Genomic DNA, 16,260 nt, shown 5'->3' on the forward strand with positions numbered 1-16,260 from the left:
AATCAGCTCCGAAACCTCTAAGATCTCCCGTGCTCGCCCCGCGTCCTCAAACGCCTCACGCCGACATCCCCGCCATTTCTTCTTCCTCGCAAAATGTCCCTCCCGTCGCCTCTTTCTTCTTCTCCTCTTCTCCTTCGCCTCCCTCTGTCTTCCGCTTCCCCTCTCCCCCCGCCTCCCCGCCCATATACCTCCTCCCCGTCGCTCCGGTCCTGCCCCACCTGGAGGAGCTCCCCTACTCCTCCCCTCAGCCCTCCTCGCCTTGCAGCCCCCTCTGCTCCTCCTCCTCTCGTTCTCCTCCCACCTTCTCCTTCCCCTCGCCTCCTCCGCCTTTCTCAACAACATCCTCCTACCCTTTGCCTCCTTCCCCTTTCTCCTCCCTCTCTCCTCCTCCTCCTCCTCTCTCCTCCTCTCCACCATCCCCCCTCCCTCCCGGCATCCCGACTCACTTCAGGCGGGACCATTCTGTCCCTGAGGTCTACATCTAGACTCGATTTTTCAGTATCCCACTCCGCTAACTCACCTGGATGCTAATCAAGCCATTTGGGTGCAAATTGGGCAACCCCTTATTTAATCCCAGAAATTTTATCTCGAGGAAACCCCTCAGTTACAGCATTTTTCTGTATTTTAACTAATTTTACGAGGCCAACAGAATATTGTATTCTAATAGTATAAAGACACGGAGTAGTGGTGCAAAAAAAAAAAAAAAAGGCCAAGACGTATAAATACGTCTTTGGGAGGCGGGGACTACGTTTTTGAAAACGTATATGTCTTATGGTTTGAATGAGTTAAATTAACCAAAAAAAAAAAAAATGTTTCAGATTAAACACACACACACACACGACATTTCTACCTCAGCTGACCAAAGCGAGGCAACGTCATCCCACATCTGCTAGTTTACCCAGTTTGCTAATCTGCTTGGATGCGAACGCAGTCGTTGTACGAAAAATAATTTTTGTCTGAAAGACAAAAAAAATTCAGCACTTTAACCAGAAAGGGTTTCCCAACCTTTACTGAGCCAGCATTTTTTTTTCATGAGAAAAATCTCACAGAAAAGCACCAAATAAAAATGTCCAGTTAATGTTAATTATTTCTACTTAAATTCTGATTTAGTAGGAAATTGTTTTGTAAACAAAAGCATGTAATGTATAAATGGCAACATGTAGATACACAGTTTGCAAAAGTAGTGTAAAAGCATTAAATTAGTCTGCAAAATAGATAAATAATTTTGTCACCAATGAAGTGAAATTTGCTAATTTGCTGTGACACACCGTATGGCTTCTCGGCATAGTTGTTGGGAGTCACCGCAAAAATACCTGCACGCCGTGGCATGCATGCATCAAAATACTAATAAAACTAATTATAGTTTTTTGACCTGATTTTACTTTTTCACCCTATCTGCAACTCCAACACAAAAAAAACAACCACTTTCCAAAATGTCACTTTTTGAGGTGGTTTTAAAGCGACTGAATGTATTGTAACTTCGGTGCAAAATCATTGTAGTGTCACTTTAATTTTTTGTTGATCTTCCGACATGCTTTGTGTGGCTTTTGAACGAGCGCCGCCTCGTTCACCTCATTTCATCACCTCCATCAGTCTTTCCTCCTTCTTTTCTCCCCCTCTTCCTTCCCTTGCTGCGTCCCCCCCCCCCGCCTCCCTCCACGCTAACCCTGCTGTCCTCCTGCCGTCCACGCAGAATACCACCAAATAGACGCGGAGCTGCGAACCCCCCCTGACCTCCACTGCGCCCCCCCAACCCCGCTGCGCTCCGACGACTTTTTGCTCGAAGGTGGCAATGGCGTAGTAGACCCCCCTAGCAGGCCTAGCGATCTCTCCCTGATCCGTGAGCCCCCATTGGTGTGCGTGGAGGACACCAGCGAGTCACCCGACAACGACAGGAGGGCGGCTCAGCGGCGAACGATGTTCGAAGGCGCTTACGCCCCCTACGAGCGGCAGCGAGGGCGCCCCGAAGAGGAGGAGGACGAGGATGAGATGACCCAGGAGAGGCTGCAGAGTCTCCTGGAGGACATCAAGCTGGAGGAGGATGGCCTGGAGGACGAGGAGATGACGGAGGAGAAGGTGCATGCCATCTTGGAACAAGTGCGGCAGGCGGAAAAAGACTTGTGTTCACTTCCAGGCTGGAGAGGAGGCGACGTGGAAACCGGCGTAGATGATGCGACGGCGGAGCTCGGCCCCGCCGCTGAGGAGGGAAGGTACAGATGCGATATGCTAAGCGAACGCGAACTTTTTTTAAAATGGGTTGAAATGTTTCTTTGTGTCCAGCTATTGTGTGAATGGTAAAAACGTTCTTAGCTTACTCCTATTTTTTATTTCATTATTTATTTATAAAATTACTAAATCACTCACATTTAAACAAAACAGGATCACATTGTTCTCACTGAAATAGTTAAAAGTTCTACTCATTCAGTTCACCTTGGGAACCATTTTTCCTTTTTTTCTCCCAGTCCCGAGAGTCTGGCCGATTCGTTGGAACAGCCAGCTCAGAGCAGCAAGAAAGACGAAGAGGAGCAAGGAAGCGATCGGTCAGCCCGCAGAGTCCAGGTGAGAAAACGCTCCAAATCGAGGAGCTCCATTTGAGTTGTGGGGCGCCAATGAAATCCTTTAAAATGTCGCTCGTAGTGGGCGCAGAATGTCCAGTGTGAGCATGTCTTTGATGATGATGAGGAGGGGGCGGAGGAGAAGGAAGCGTTGGAGGAAGAAGAGTCCAGCTCGGAGGAGGAGACCACTGTGACCACAAGGGTGTTTCGCAGGCGGGTCATACTGAAGGTGTGTGACCTTTGCTGTGCGGTGTGTGCGCAGTGCAGTGCTTCGACAAAAACTAGCGGTGGTGCGCTAAACAGCATGGTTAGCTTAGCCATCGGACACGCCCAGTTTGTTGCTTGTGTTTGACGCCATGGAGAATACGCAGAACCCTCTGGAGCACTGCAGCCTGTCATTGTGTGACTGAGCTTGGAATTTTTCTCTCATCAGTGGTCAAATTTGTGTTTGGCATATTTTCTGGTGACGATGAACATACACCATTATTTTTTAAGATATCTACATTCTTGCACAGTAATGGTTATTTTTTTATTGATTTATTTTCAATTGGTACATTTTGACCAAAAAGGAAATTGGGAAAACATAATCTCTTTTGTGTATGTATATTTACTTTATTTGATTTACTTTAAGATTATTCGTAAGTATGTTTAAAACTGTAATATAATTTTTTTGTATATTTTAATTTTTAAAATATTCAAAATTTCATTTTCTTGATGATTCCTAAGTATATTCATTCGGAATTTTTTTTTTCAAGTTCTTACCAAGTATTTCGTGTTAAATGATTCCCAATTACATGTTTTGTAATTCCTCAGTATATTGTTTAACATTATTCCAAAGTATATATATTTTATTTTAAACACGCACAGGCATTTCTACACAGCTAATTATCTGAATGCGCAAAGCCGCAGCAGCTGTGTCAATACCAGTGACACCAATTTTCAGTAAAGGTAGTGTTCAAGTTTTCCAAGGACCACAAAACACAGAATGTCTGACTTTGGGACCAAATTTATGTGCATGTAGGCTTGTCAGTTTTTTTTCTGCATTTGTGAAAAAGAAATTTGTGTTTGCACGACGTCTAAGAGTCACGATGCAAACGCCCTTTCCTTCCCACCTGGCTCCTCCAGGGAGAGGAGGCCCGTAACGTACCCGGAGAGTCCGTGACAGAGGAGCAGTTCACTGACAGCGACGGCAATCAGGTCACCCGAAAAGTAATCTAACCGTCTCATCTTTGTATTCCGCACGCACGTCCGTGTCGTCACCCTTCTGTCTATTCACGCAGGTGATCAGAAAGGTGGTGAGGCGCGTGGTTGGCTCTGAGCGAAAAGACACGGTCGGCGAGGAAGGGGGCACTGTTGTCGCCGTAGCGCCAAGCGGGGGCGGCGCTGGCGCAGGAGGGGGGAAGGGCAAGAGGCGGGGCAAACGCTCCCGGCAGGGCCACAAGGTTGCCGTGGTCACCAAATTGCGTGATTTAGCTTGTGTGTGCGCGTTTTGTGTACGTCAAAGTTCATGCACTACTTACCAAATGTTCGGGTTATTGGGCTGTTGGTGAATTTTCAAGATGGACCAAAAATGCAAAAACTTCACGGATGAACCAAATTTTCGATAAAATGTGAAATGCATTACCTCAAAGTATCTCCGCACTGCTGACATGCCTCTTATTCGGCCAACCTGCAAGTGCTCGTAGTCATAGTATCGAAGCATTTTTATGAATATGAGTAGTAACAGACTTACAGTATCGGGTACCAATATCAATAACAGCTCGTAAAAATACTGAATTATTAAAAAGTCGGACATGCCTTCAAAGGGATGATTAACCTGCAACGACAAGCCCCTTTTAGCTTTATTCTGCGACTTCACCTGAAAGCTCAATAACCCTCACGTTTTGTTAGTGTACTGTCGCGTGTGATGCATAGTTTGTCATGGCCAGCAGGTGGCGACAGATTGCAATAAGACAACTGTGACGTTCTTTCACAAGTGTTTTTATTGTTTGGTTGTTGTGCGTGTGTAAAGTAGGGCCAAGTTGCAACTTGTTGGTGTCCGTTGTGCTTTGGATGCTAGTAGCGTAGCGGCGTCTCTTTAGTGTTGTCTTATTGTGTGATTCCTCTCTGAACTAAATTGTGTTTCTAACAATTGCAAAACGTCTCCTTGTTCGGCGTGAGCTTCTACCTTTTTGTTGGGTTACGTCAAGCCTGACCAAGACGACAATGCTAACCAATTTGGGTGTGTGTGATTTTTGTGTGTGCGTGTCTGTGTGTGTGTGTGTCTCGGATTGGGCCTTGCTGCTGTCAAGCCGGGAAACGGGAACAACAAACAGGGAAGGAAGAGCCATTCGTAACAGCAGCATCTCCCAATGCAACCTGGTAAGTTGGTCAAAATTAAATGACGCATTATTAAATTTGATTAAAACATATACAAAGAAAAGAGCTCTGAAACTCATTGATACTATCCATAAGGGTCTTGTGACGCATTCCGAAATGTTGACGTTACATGATTTAGCAGATTGTAACTGGATTAAAATTAAATTTAAAAGCAGCTTTTCCTATGCAGTAGTTTACCTAAAGGAGTGGTGCACAAAGTATGGCTTGCGGGCCCGCATACGACCCTTTGCATTCTTTAATCTGATCCACCACGCAGGTCCATAATTAACACTTGTGGAGTATGTATTTGAGTTCATAGATGGTTAATTATAATTGAATCAGTTTATCAATAATATTAAATTGAATAATTTGATCAAAATACCTTCTCCAACATTTGCAGGTCCGCCACCCGTGACCACGCACTCGCCCACCACACTCGAGCTTGGAGGGAAAACGGACAAATGGATGGCGTGCGGCCATGTTCAACAACAGCACGTTTTGTTTTACACCACAAGCAAGATGAAACTTTTTTTTTTTTTTTTTTTAATTTGGCATGATCGAGCAAGTCTACATACCGAAAGAAACTTTTTCCGGACGTTCGGGAGACAACAAACACGACGCTTACGGATGCTCTCATCTTGGATGTGACCTGACGTCACACGAGGAGAGCCACAGATTTGCGGGGGCGCCTTATTTGGTCACGTTTCCTCCTGGAACCTGCCCATGTGGTGATTTTTTTAATTTTTTTTTTAAACGAGTGTACATACATAAATCCCACCAGATGAAACAATCAACCGCTTCACAACTCGTTTATGCACTGATTGGAAGATCGTACCTGACAAAAAAAAAAAAAACAAGCGTGTGTGGGAAGGACACCTCTCTGCTGTGTGTGTGCGCGTGGACTGCATGTGAAGCCACTTTTTTTTTTTTTTGTGTGTATTTCAGCTTGATTCCCTTCCCTCGCTTAATCCAAAGCACTGGAACGCACTTGGACAGGCTGCGACAACTAGCACATACTTTGTCTTTGCAATAATAAGAATTATGATGATAATAATAATGCAAAGCTTCATTCTTGTGCTTCAGGTGAAAACGCATCAGGCTTTTCAAACGAGGCTGTTTTTATTATTTGGATGATCCATCTATCCATTTTCTATAGCGCTTGTTCTCATTTGGATAACTGGAGCTTATCCCAGCTGACTTTTTGGGTTAGTGGCGAGCTACACTCTGGACCGGTTGTCGCCCAATTGCGGGGCACATCTAGACAAGTATTCACACTCACATTCACTCCTATGGACAATTTCAAGTCTTCAATGAGGCTAACATGCATGTTTTTGGGGAATGTGGGAGGAAGGACATGCTGCTCAGAAAGGAAGCCTGAACCTCAGAACTGTGAGGCAGACGTGCTTACCACTAGACCCACCGTGCTGCCCTATCTGAATTATTTTTTAATTAATTAACACAAGAAGAGATAATCACATTTTTACCTGCATACTCCAAATGTACGTCTTTTTACTGGTACTTTAACACTGTTTAAAAAAAAAGAAATCATATTTTATGTTCCCGCGTGAAGCTTTTATTTTTTAATTGCATCTAAAAATTGTCTTTACCCTTCCCTGATGATTGATAAATCGACATGTATGCCACCACCAACATAGCCTACACTGGATGATCTCAGACATTATTTAAGCAGAACAAAAATAAATTGTGTTCGAATGAAAGAACCTCTGTCGAGGTTTGTATCGTTTGCCATTACTTATTTCCATTCATCACCATGTAAGGTTATTGTTGTCAAATAATATCGTTATGCTGTTATTGTTCTCTGTTGGCTTTTTTTCTTGCTGTCTATCTTTTTTCAGGTTCTATCTCTCTTATCAAAAGGTGAAAAACTGTGGAGTCAAACTGGTGTAACGTAATTTTCTGTTGATGAATACTAGGTTATATAAGGATGAAGTTAAAAAAAAAAAGTCTTGTGGCAAGTCCCGTGTGAGATTTCCATCTAGTGGACAAAAAATGGAACAACAGCCACCAAGAGCTCATGCGTTTTGACTGTAATACCCCTTGGCCACCGCGAGGGCGTGCGAGTGTTCTCTAGAAGGTACAGTTCCCGCCAACGAAGAAGAGTGGCCACTCTCAGGTAGTCAAATGAACAAAACAATGTTGTTTTTTTTATTTCTCTGGCTACTTGAACTTTAAAATTGTTCCAATGTGGACTCTGCAGACACTGTCACGCTGGTAAGTAGTCTTTTTATGATTGTTTGTACACACGAACCCTTCCAAATACATCGTGTAATTTCCTGACTGCAGAGCGACGATCGAGGGAGTGGCTCAACGTGGGGGTGGAGCTAAACGTTCGTCTCACCACAAACATTGCACGCTTTTCTGCCTTTAGGTAAGTTGCGCTTCTGTTTGATATAAATTATGGACAAAGGTGGTCAATGGTCAAAATAAATGTCATGAAATACATGCCTTCATTCATTCTTTCCAATGAACTTGTGTTGCCTTTTTGTTTGAGCATGTTAGGCGTCTCGATGGAGGCCGTGCAGTGAGTGACATCCCAAGTCCACCTCATAGTTATGATGGGAAGGCAGACATAAACCATTTTTGGAATAGTGTGGCTGCAGAAATAATCAGTTGGGGATTAATTCCATGTAAGTCTTGTCAAAAAACACTGACCAACAATCGGAGGCGCACAGTAAAGTCTATCAATATGTGTATGATGTTGTGATAATAGTAATAGCGAATACTCGTCACATTTCATCACAAAGATGGTCGGAAGAACCCTTTTGTTGTGCACCCGAGCTATCATCACTGGGCCCCCTGGATTGCCCCACACACCCGAAGGTCAAATTCCGTCTTTAATACAGAATTTGAAAAAACGCAAAGCCCCAAAACTGGAAATGATGAAGAAATGAATGGGGAGCTGCTCACGGATGAGCTTATCAACTTGATGAAATATGCAAAAATCACTTCTTTCTACTAAAAAAATATCAATAACTTCAGTGCATTCTCACATCAGGTCGAGGAGGTCAGAGAACTTTGCAAACAGTGTGGCGTGGAGGACGAAGGATCCAAGGTGGAGCTCGTCATGAGACTGGTACTTATCTATTTTTTTTTTTATTGCTATAATTTTAGAATATTCATGTTTTATTTTAATATTCGTTAATATTGTCATTGTACTTTCAAGTTATATTTTAATTTGAGTTTTTATTTGTCGTATCAACACACATTTCCATATGATAAGGCAAGAAATTTGATACATGAGGTTAGCCCAGGGAGTCCTGAGACTTGTGAAAATAAAAATAGAACAAAATAAGTTAATCAGTTAAACATGTTGAAGAGAAAAGGGTAAATAATTATTATAATTATTCTTTTTTTTCCATATTTGCCCACCCATATGTTGTTGTGTTAAAGAAATTGCAGTGACTTTTCGAAAGGGAACAATATAATCCCGCCTTGCTGAACCTCTGGTTCCGCTGTGGTTTCAATGTTAATGAATTGGTCAAATATTGATTACCGTGCTGGTTTTTTTTTTTTTTATTTGTTTAAATGCTAACTTTGAATGTGAGTTATCACTATTTTTTTTCTGCTTCACAGGCGGCTTGGCAGTTATCACTTGCCCATGTGGGCTTGTGTATTTAGTCGAGTTCAACCATAGAGCAAAGAGACCACATGACTTTATGGATCTCTTACTCTCCTGGAAACACTTTCCCAATGTGTCAGTGTACGATTATGCCAGGGGGCTGGCACTGCATGCCAACCGCAGGCAGCCAGGAATCTTTGACCCTTTTCAAGGAAGATTACTGGATTCCACCCTAGGGAATGTAAAACTGTCCTCGGGTGGCAAGGTTCGTGTCAACGTGCCTTGGCTGAGGTTTCCGAAGGTGCCAGCTGACGTCGATGGTCACCCTCTCACTGGGTCCTCACAGCATTTTGCTTTGAATGATGCTTCCCACCACGGAAACACCAAAGACCCAAGTGATTTTTTTCTGAGAGAGCTAGAAACTTGTGCCTGAACTTGCTAGTATTCGTAACAGCCCGTGTGTGGAGGAGTCGTTTTCAGGCATGAGGAAGAACAATTCATTTTTAAATCTGACAACCCTATCAATGCACATATTTTTGCAACGAAACATTCTCCATCATTACAACATGGCAAGGAATCAAAAAATTCTAAACCGGTGCAGCAAGAATGTTCCTCCGGATGTTGCAATGCAGTGTGACATCATGGAAGTTTAAAGAATGCACGTAATTAGCTAGCCAGCTGATGGTGGGGTTACTCCTGAGTGTTCTTCTCACTGGAGTTTTTTTCTCTCACCACCATCCAAGGATTTTTGTCCTTGGATGTTTTTTTTTTTTTTGCCTCTGTTGTTTGGGGAATCCAGATTGGTCTAGACTCCGCCCCTTTTTCTCTGTGCGGAGCGTATTGGTCACATCCAGTCTGTGAATTGCACTACACAAATAAAATTGAATCTTTGGCACGCAGTGCGTCTATATACATCTTTATTTCCTTGATCCGTCGTTAAACCTGTGCTCGACTGACGCACACAAACTTCCCTCATGGCTCATATGATGGCTCGTGCGTTTGGCAATCATTTGTCAAAGCTATAAACTAGCAAATATTGAGTGTCTGACTTGCAATGTTGGCCTTTTACACTCTGGCCTGCAGAAAGTGTGTGGTGACGTGTGCGCTGATGTCATTGCGGGAAGCCAGGGTTAAAGGTCAGGGATGTTTTGATGGCCTCTTGAGGTCGTCCGCTTTGTGTACCATTTTGGATTTATGACTCAAGAAGAAAACCGTGAGGACCAGATTTGTTCCTGTTTCGCAAAGCTTGGCGAATGAAATCTCACTTATTTGTCTTCAATTTTTAGGTTGGGTCCCTTGTTTGCGTTGTGGATTTTGAGGAATTGCCCGACTGTTGGACTAGAAATGCTTTGGCTGGGTGGTTATTGTGGTCTAGTTTGACCTTTACAGTGTCAGTGAAGCAAACATCAGATTAGAGCAGGCGTGGGCAAACTACGGCCCGGGGGCCACATGCGGCCCGTTAAACGTTTTACTCCGGCCCGCCGAACTTGAAAAAAATTAAATGAATAAATCTAGTTAATGTTTTATTTTCTAAATACTGTGGTGTGTCAAAGACATATATTTTGTTGTTATGCTTTTGTTCATTTGGGGGTTTTTTTTCTCCAATGAGGTGAGGTTACCAAAACACTCCATCCATCTGCACCTGGTCCGGCCCCTCTGTCAAATTTTCGACCCCATTGTAGCCCACAAATCAAAAAGTTTGGATTAGAGGAAGAGCTACTGCATATTTATTCATTTACTCAAATATATACAAAATACATGGAAAAGTACGAGAACTCCATTCAGGCGTTGTTTTTAGCATTTTATTAAGAATAATCAAAAATACTCTCTGTAATATTCAAAAACGCAGCAATATAGCATATTTAGCAACTTAAGTCTGTGACAATGTTAACGTGCGAATGAGCTCTTGTAAGTGCCTCAAAGCATCATGGGAAGTGTCATCTACACGCACACAAAATTCAGTGACCAGTTCCTGTTGTTCTCGGCTTCACCTGGCGATCTTAAATAAATGCAATTAGCACCAAGTCTCTACACAGGATCTCTAGGACAAGATCACCCTGTGTTTTCTGTTTCGGAAAGTCTTTTTACGGCGTCATGTTCGGTTCACACGGGCTTTTTGCTGTGCAGGCCCAGTGTGCTGTTCACTAAGTAGGGGATGATGCTGACAGTTGCCACGGGGACGGTGGCGCTCTTGCAGAAGGACAGCAGGTAGAAGAGGGCGGCTGTGTGTGTGGGTGGCTTGAAGGAGTCAAAGAGGTGCAACAGCAACAAAGAGCTGACAACGCAAGCGGCCCGGGACACCGCGCCGCTCCTGCTGCGCTTGGTCTCGGTGTACAGCGGCGAGTGCAGGCCCAGGCCGAGACCGAACAACGTGCCCATGTTACGCAGGAGGCTGGCGAACGGCGTGCTGTCCAGGTGGACCCACTCGGGCTTGGCGCACCAACTCTGGGCCTTCTCCAGTGTCCAAAGGAGGTCCACACCCACGGCTCTGAGAAGCAGGTAGAACCCCACGGCGAAGGAGGTCAGGAAAAACGTCGTGTAGAAGTACTTCTTCATGCTGGCGTTGTAGATCCACTGCGTTCGGTTGAAGGCCTCGGCCACAATCATACCTTGAGGTTAGTGAGAGTGCAGGTGAGGTTACTGACAGATTATTTTATGTAATTTCACGTGTATTACACTTTTGTATCTTGAAGTTACTCAGAAGCGCTTAAAGGGGAAGTCAACCCCCTGAAATATTCTTTGCAAAAAAATGTTCTAGTCTAAACATGACATTCTGATTAATATTGCATTTGTGGAATTTATAAGTTAAGCAACAAAATCCACCCGGTTTTAGCCATCTCAGGGGGCGGCCATTTTGTCACTTCTGTCGACTAAAAATGACATCCCAGTTGCCCAGGAAACCACCAATCACGACTCACCTCTTTTCTGAAGTCATGATTGGTCGTTATCTACGCAACTTTAAGATCCGAACAGATCGCCATAACTTGATGCTGCAGCCGTGACCTGAGTCAGTTTACTCGTGAGACATACCTGTGATGACTCCCGCAACGACTTGGTGGGGAAAGTGGGCGGCGATGAAGACCCTCGACAGACAGACGCACACTTGGACCCCCCAGAACACGGTCCAAAGGACGGCCTTTAGGTAGCTGCCAAAAGAGATCAATAGCATGTCAGGAAAGGCAGCTTTGGACAATACAACTTTATTTCTATATCCCATTTCACAACAACTAACGCCATCACTTGTTGTCTTATTCGGACAACTTCAGCCGGCTGGATGTCAAAACAACTCGATAGCCAAGAGTCAATGATCAACCACGTGTTGGGACCGAATGTTCCATGAGATAAGCTTTTGCTCCAAAACGGCAAACAAAAAAAGTCACCTGTTGTTGGAGGACTTTCTGCCATGTTTCTTCTTACTAGCTGTGACGGCGAGGATGGATGTCACCAATGTGTAGTAGACGCCTGCCGCTCCCATAGCGTGACCAGAAGGGCTTCCTGGGTGGCAAAAAGAGAATTTAATATTTTGACCCTCTAAGCAAGGCAAATACATCCCTGGTTGCCCAAGTATTGACTTCAGGTTTTCATACCTGGTCCGGTCTCGCAGGTCATGGGGTACTGCTCAATATGAGGGCGAACGCTATTGGAGTAATAAGGTGTCTCGTGGACCCACCAGTAGGGCCTTTCCCCAAACAGAATCCTGAAAATGGAAATTTGCACTTAGTCATTCAAATACTCTGAATTTGATTGTATCCCGGCTCACCATTTGAACACCAAGTTGAGCCAGTCACCGATGACAGCCACCCAGATGAGCTTGATGCCCACCGAGGGCCGCAGATGGAACCAGAGCGGGAAGAAGATGAAGAAAGTGTTCCTGAGGTCTGCTGCCCATGACACCCAAAGGAACAAGCCTTGAGCGTCCGGGTAGTTGGTTTGAAGGTAGCGGGTGCTGCTCACCCCGAAGCCCTGCATTGTGTCCATGATGGTGGGAAGCATTGTTAGTGGCAAGTGCCGAAGCCACTCTCGAGTGTCGCAGGCAGTGACACGGCTGCTTGTTTTTATAGCCCGGGAGACCACCACCTAGACGCATGCTCATGTTGATCTTTGGACCTTGCACATGTGTAATAAAACACTGCGAGTCGGGAGAATTTGGCAGCCCTGGCACACAAACATGGTGGGTGGGGGAAAAAAAAAAAAAAAAAAAAACCGCGTCAAAGTCATGTGGCGAATTTACCGGAGATGGCACAGAAGGACCAGCAAACCCGTTTGTCACTGAAATGACCAATTGGCATTGTAGATCTTTTTTAACGGGTTGCTCTGCACTCCGCCTCATAAGAACCTGTGAGTTATGTAATTGTCTTTTGATGATTGGGAGAAAATATCTCACTGGCTCCAATGTTGTCCAGTTGTAGATTGCATAAGACCGTCAATGATTGAGCAGATAAAGTCTGATTACAAAAAAAACATTGCCGATGTGTGGCTTGGAATCAAGTGATGGAAAGATCTGCCGGAAAGGAAGTCCTCGCACAAGAGCTCTTATTACTTCCTGTTCGGAAGCGTCTATGTAAGACAACAAGGATCAGCAAAGAATCTTGGAGTCGGTCACTGAGCAGAGAAAATGTTTTCCAAGAAATCGGTGATCAGGGTGAGGGACGGCCACTGAGTTCTCCAATTATGGAATTCAACAGAGGAGGCGAGGTTAAGAAACCTGCCTGGACTGTCCGAAAGACAAACAAGGCTGCTAGCCTTGAGTAAAGTCCAAAGGGGATCACACACAGACCTGATACAGTGGACAGAGCTGCACAGCATTTTGACTGACCACGGGGAGGAAGAACCCGGTGCACATCTTTCTCAGGAAAAAGTCTGGTATCATGGATCTAGTCCTCAGCTGGGGTATCGAGCTGGTGCTGCATCAAATACGGCGGTTACGATGGCCTAGTCAGTCTTGCTTCCACCGTGGCCGGCCTGCACACGACCTTGTTCTTTTTCTTCCCTATCTGGTTCCATCTGCGGCGGGACATCTGGGTGGCTGTCACAGGGGATTGGATCAATCCGGTCCTCAAATGGTACTGGTCAGATCAGAAATCGAGTAGGAACTGTTTGGGGTTGAAGTTCCGATGCCACAGTTCTTTTTGGAGAGAGACCATTTTGGTGGGTTCACGAGACCCACTTCTATGGGCCAAAAGGCCCTTTGCTAAAGCAGTTTCCCATTACATGTGAAACGGGACCAAGTACTGTGATGGATTGCGCTTTCTCCAGGGACTGATTGGAATGATTACATTGATCAGGTCAACCTCATTTTTGATTGTATCTCGTTTGACTTGCTTCCAAAGTTCAGTCCTAATGTTGTCTGTAGTGAAACTCAAGTCAATACAAGCAAAACTCTGTGTTTTCCAATTTCAAACTGCTCGGTTGCAGGAAGTCACTCTGGTCACGCAATGGGTCCCGCGGGGGGGGGGTCTGGTATGTGATGGAGACGACCATGCTTAATATTGCAGCAGAGAAACGATCTCTGCCATTTCAGACTCCGGCATTTGGTTCGGCGGGTGCTCATGGCCGTGGTGGTGCTGGGAGTGTGCATGTCCAGGGTCTACATGGCGGCCCACTTCCCGCACCAGGTCCTCGCCGGGCTCGTCACAGGTTAGTCCGACATATTCGGATAGTTGTACGAAAGTTGACTGACTTTGTAATTTGTCAGGCTTGATGGTGGCCGAATTCATCGATCCACGTTGCCTTCACCACCCTCCTCTTGACCTTCTTAACCATTGGCTTCTACCTGCTGCTAAAGGCTCTGGGTGTGGACCTTCTGCGGACTCTGGAGAAGGCTCAGAGGTGGTGTGCCAGGGCTGAATGGGTGCACGTAGACAGCACACCGTTCGCCAGCCTCCTACGGAACATGGGCAGCCTTTCGGGTCTTGGCCTGGGTTTGCGCTCACCGTCTGTTCACGGCTCATCCGCTGCTTTCAAGACGTGGTGTGTTGTTGTCCCGCTCGGACTGCTTAGGCTCTTGGACTCATGGACATTTTCCTCTGAAAATCTGGTGGTTTTCTACTCCTTGTCCTTTGGTAAGAGCGCAGTTGCACTTTTAATTCCAACCGCGTTGGCCCCACGGGCGCTCTGCTGGATGATCACAAGAAGCACAAGCGGCAAGAATTTATCATTTTTGTGCTGAATTGTTACATATGTAGACCTTTTGGGCAATGCTAGTGTGCATGGAAACAAAATATTGTCCAAAATATTTTGTTGGTTACTGTACATGTATTGCTTTTGTATACACATGCCGATACATGAAGCTAATTTTGTTTAAAATGAAAAAAAAACAAGCTACGTGTTAGCTAATTGCTACATGCTAAACTATGCTTAAGGCTTAAGTTTAATGAAGCACTCATTTTTATAAATGTATTCTTTACATTAAATATAATCAGATAACCTCAAACGGCATCCCTCACTGTCAGGTTAGCTACTATTTTTTTTCTTCCTAGCTTAACCGTCATATATTTGTATTCACCAGAGATGGGCACATGACCCAATTTTGCCAGTCCGTCCTCTGTCCACGTCCTGGGCACACTTCCATCATTGTCCCTCCGTCTTTATTTGTAAAATAATGTTCCTGCATCCCCATCTGTCCTGCGTACTTGCATTTCTTTTTAAAAACGTATCATCCTCCGTCCCAAAAATGGACGTCGACCCGTAACGAACGTACAGACCGTTCCGTCCCTGGGACGAAATACCCATCTCTATTATCACGTTATAATTCTTTCAATGCATGTAGAACTAAAAAAAAAATATCCACTGTTCTTGTTCTATTTTTGCCCTGCACCTGTTATCTTTTTTTAGCTTGCCAGTCAATGTTTAGATTAAAAAAAAACTAACTACAGTCATTAGCTTCCCGTAATAGCCTTCTGTTTTTTTTCCATTGGACGCCTTGCACTGATACTGATTAATTGTGCGCATTAAACATTAACTCGAGCATGCGCCGCTCACTCGGCTGGCCCACATTGTGACACTCTCTCCAACACACACGTCACGGGACCGAGGAGCACAATGTGTCTTGGACGACATGCATGTCACACGAAGAAGTGAATTTAATATATCAGTGGGTCCATCTTTTACTAATTCATAGTTTTACTGTTAACTCTCTTGCCCATTTGCTTCTCACCAGTCACAAACTTACCTAATTTAGATTTTTTGGGGAAGAATTATTCACTGTAAAATTAACCTATTTGCTTTAATTTACAAAAATGTGAAGTAATTTAATTTTTATCACAGTAAAATGTCTTCTTCCTCATCAACCCCCCGTTTTTTTAATTATACTCCAATTGTTAACTATGCATGCAACATATATTTTAAAAAAAATAAAATAATTTAGCATGTTTTATATGACTAAATATATTTATAGTTGACAAAGTTTATGAGAGTACAACATGTAGCAGCATAAGTTTTGAGCATATGACATAACCTTGTGAGTTCCACGCCAGCGAATCTCCGCCCGTCTTATCTGCGAGCCTCGTCGTAATCGTCTCGTCAACATATCATATCAGGACGGCGGCGAGAGGAAGGCCCGCGGTGACGAGAGTGAGTGACCAGCAAAGTTGCGCAACAGCACGCTGTTTTTGCCAGCGTGCACATAGCGTGTTTTCACACGTTATCTTATCTCGGGGAAAACAACATATTAAATGTGCTTTTCCTCGACTATTATTGTCCAATATTAACTGAAAATCCTCAGAAAGACTTGTTTACTTTATCAAGTCACGTCGTCACAACTGCGCG

General features: G+C 44.4%; 4 protein-coding genes across 37 annotated transcripts in view; 3 read left to right on the top strand and 1 right to left on the bottom strand.

Moving 5' to 3' along the window:
* Positions 1-6,642, top strand: part of LOC148317400 (ankyrin-3-like) — a 66,023-nt gene extending 59,381 nt beyond the window's left edge. For 27 of the 34 annotated variants that reach the window (XM_088284994.1, XM_088284988.1, XM_088284976.1 and 24 more), the window contains 6 exons: positions 1,694-2,210; positions 2,463-2,559; positions 3,681-3,764; positions 3,836-4,048; positions 4,847-4,916; positions 5,314-6,642. In XM_088284994.1, the coding sequence (XP_088141120.1) occupies positions 1,694-2,210; positions 2,463-2,559; positions 3,681-3,764; positions 3,836-4,048; positions 4,847-4,891 (956 nt within the window). In that variant the 3' untranslated portion in view covers positions 4,892-4,916; positions 5,314-6,642. Of the gene's footprint in view, positions 1-6; positions 816-1,693; positions 2,211-2,462; positions 2,563-2,637; positions 2,785-3,680; positions 3,765-3,835; positions 4,049-4,846; positions 4,917-5,313 lie in introns of those variants that run through there. The other 7 variants (XM_088285007.1, XM_088285008.1, XM_088285012.1 and 4 more) reach the window with 6 other exon arrangements.
* On the top strand, positions 5,467-9,392 carry LOC148317401 (uncharacterized). Its single transcript, XM_088285238.1, has 7 exons — positions 5,467-5,610; positions 6,986-7,047; positions 7,132-7,145; positions 7,218-7,302; positions 7,434-7,561; positions 7,930-8,007; positions 8,508-9,392. Exons 1-7 carry the CDS (start codon positions 5,467-5,469, stop codon positions 8,924-8,926), a joined length of 930 nt encoding a protein of 309 aa, XP_088141364.1. The 3' UTR covers positions 8,927-9,392.
* Positions 9,393-10,281: 889 nt separating this feature from the next.
* Positions 10,282-12,531, bottom strand: g6pc1a.2 (glucose-6-phosphatase catalytic subunit 1a, tandem duplicate 2). Its single transcript, XM_088284609.1, has 5 exons — positions 12,254-12,531; positions 12,081-12,190; positions 11,874-11,988; positions 11,524-11,639; positions 10,282-11,102 (listed from the first exon to the last, which is right to left on the bottom strand). The coding sequence occupies exons 1-5, from the start codon at positions 12,484-12,486 to the stop codon at positions 10,597-10,599; spliced, it is 1,080 nt and encodes a 359-aa protein (XP_088140735.1). The 5' UTR covers positions 12,487-12,531; the 3' UTR covers positions 10,282-10,596.
* LOC148317403 (glucose-6-phosphatase catalytic subunit 1-like) lies at positions 10,976-15,113 on the top strand. Its single transcript, XM_088284612.1, is given in 8 exon segments — positions 10,976-13,402; positions 13,404-13,562; positions 13,603-13,721; positions 13,909-13,940; positions 13,943-14,010; positions 14,012-14,130; positions 14,189-14,216; positions 14,218-15,113. Coding segments are annotated over 8 exon segments (1,011 nt in total). The 5' UTR covers positions 10,976-13,361; the 3' UTR covers positions 14,663-15,113.
* The last annotated feature ends 1,147 nt before the right edge of the window (positions 15,114-16,260 follow it).

Source organism: Idiotropiscis lumnitzeri, chromosome 20 (genome assembly GCF_059441095.1).
Source record: "Idiotropiscis lumnitzeri isolate Australia: NSW breed Sydney's pygmy pipehorse chromosome 20, RoL_Ilum_1.0, whole genome shotgun sequence".
NCBI classification, from domain to species: Eukaryota; Metazoa; Chordata; class Actinopteri; order Syngnathiformes; family Syngnathidae; genus Idiotropiscis; species Idiotropiscis lumnitzeri.

Coding starts and splice junctions, on each gene's coding strand:
- LOC148317401 (XM_088285238.1), top strand. CDS start 5,467: ATGATCGAGCAAGTCTACATACCGAAAGAAACTTTTTCCGGACGTTCG. Junction 7,303..7,433: donor GCACGCTTTTCTGCCTTTAG/GTAAGTTGCGCT, acceptor TGAGCATGTTAG/GCGTCTCGATGGAGGCCGTG. Junction 7,562..7,929: donor CAGTTGGGGATTAATTCCAT/GTAAGTCTTGTC, acceptor TTCTCACATCAG/GTCGAGGAGGTCAGAGAACT.
- g6pc1a.2 (XM_088284609.1), bottom strand. CDS start 12,486: ATGCTTCCCACCATCATGGACACAATGCAGGGCTTCGGGGTGAGCAGC. Junction 11,989..12,080: donor GACCTGCGAGACCGGACCAG/GTATGAAAACCT, acceptor TTTGCCACCCAG/GAAGCCCTTCTGGTCACGCT. Junction 11,103..11,523: donor CGTTGCGGGAGTCATCACAG/GTATGTCTCACG, acceptor ACTAACCTCAAG/GTATGATTGTGGCCGAGGCC.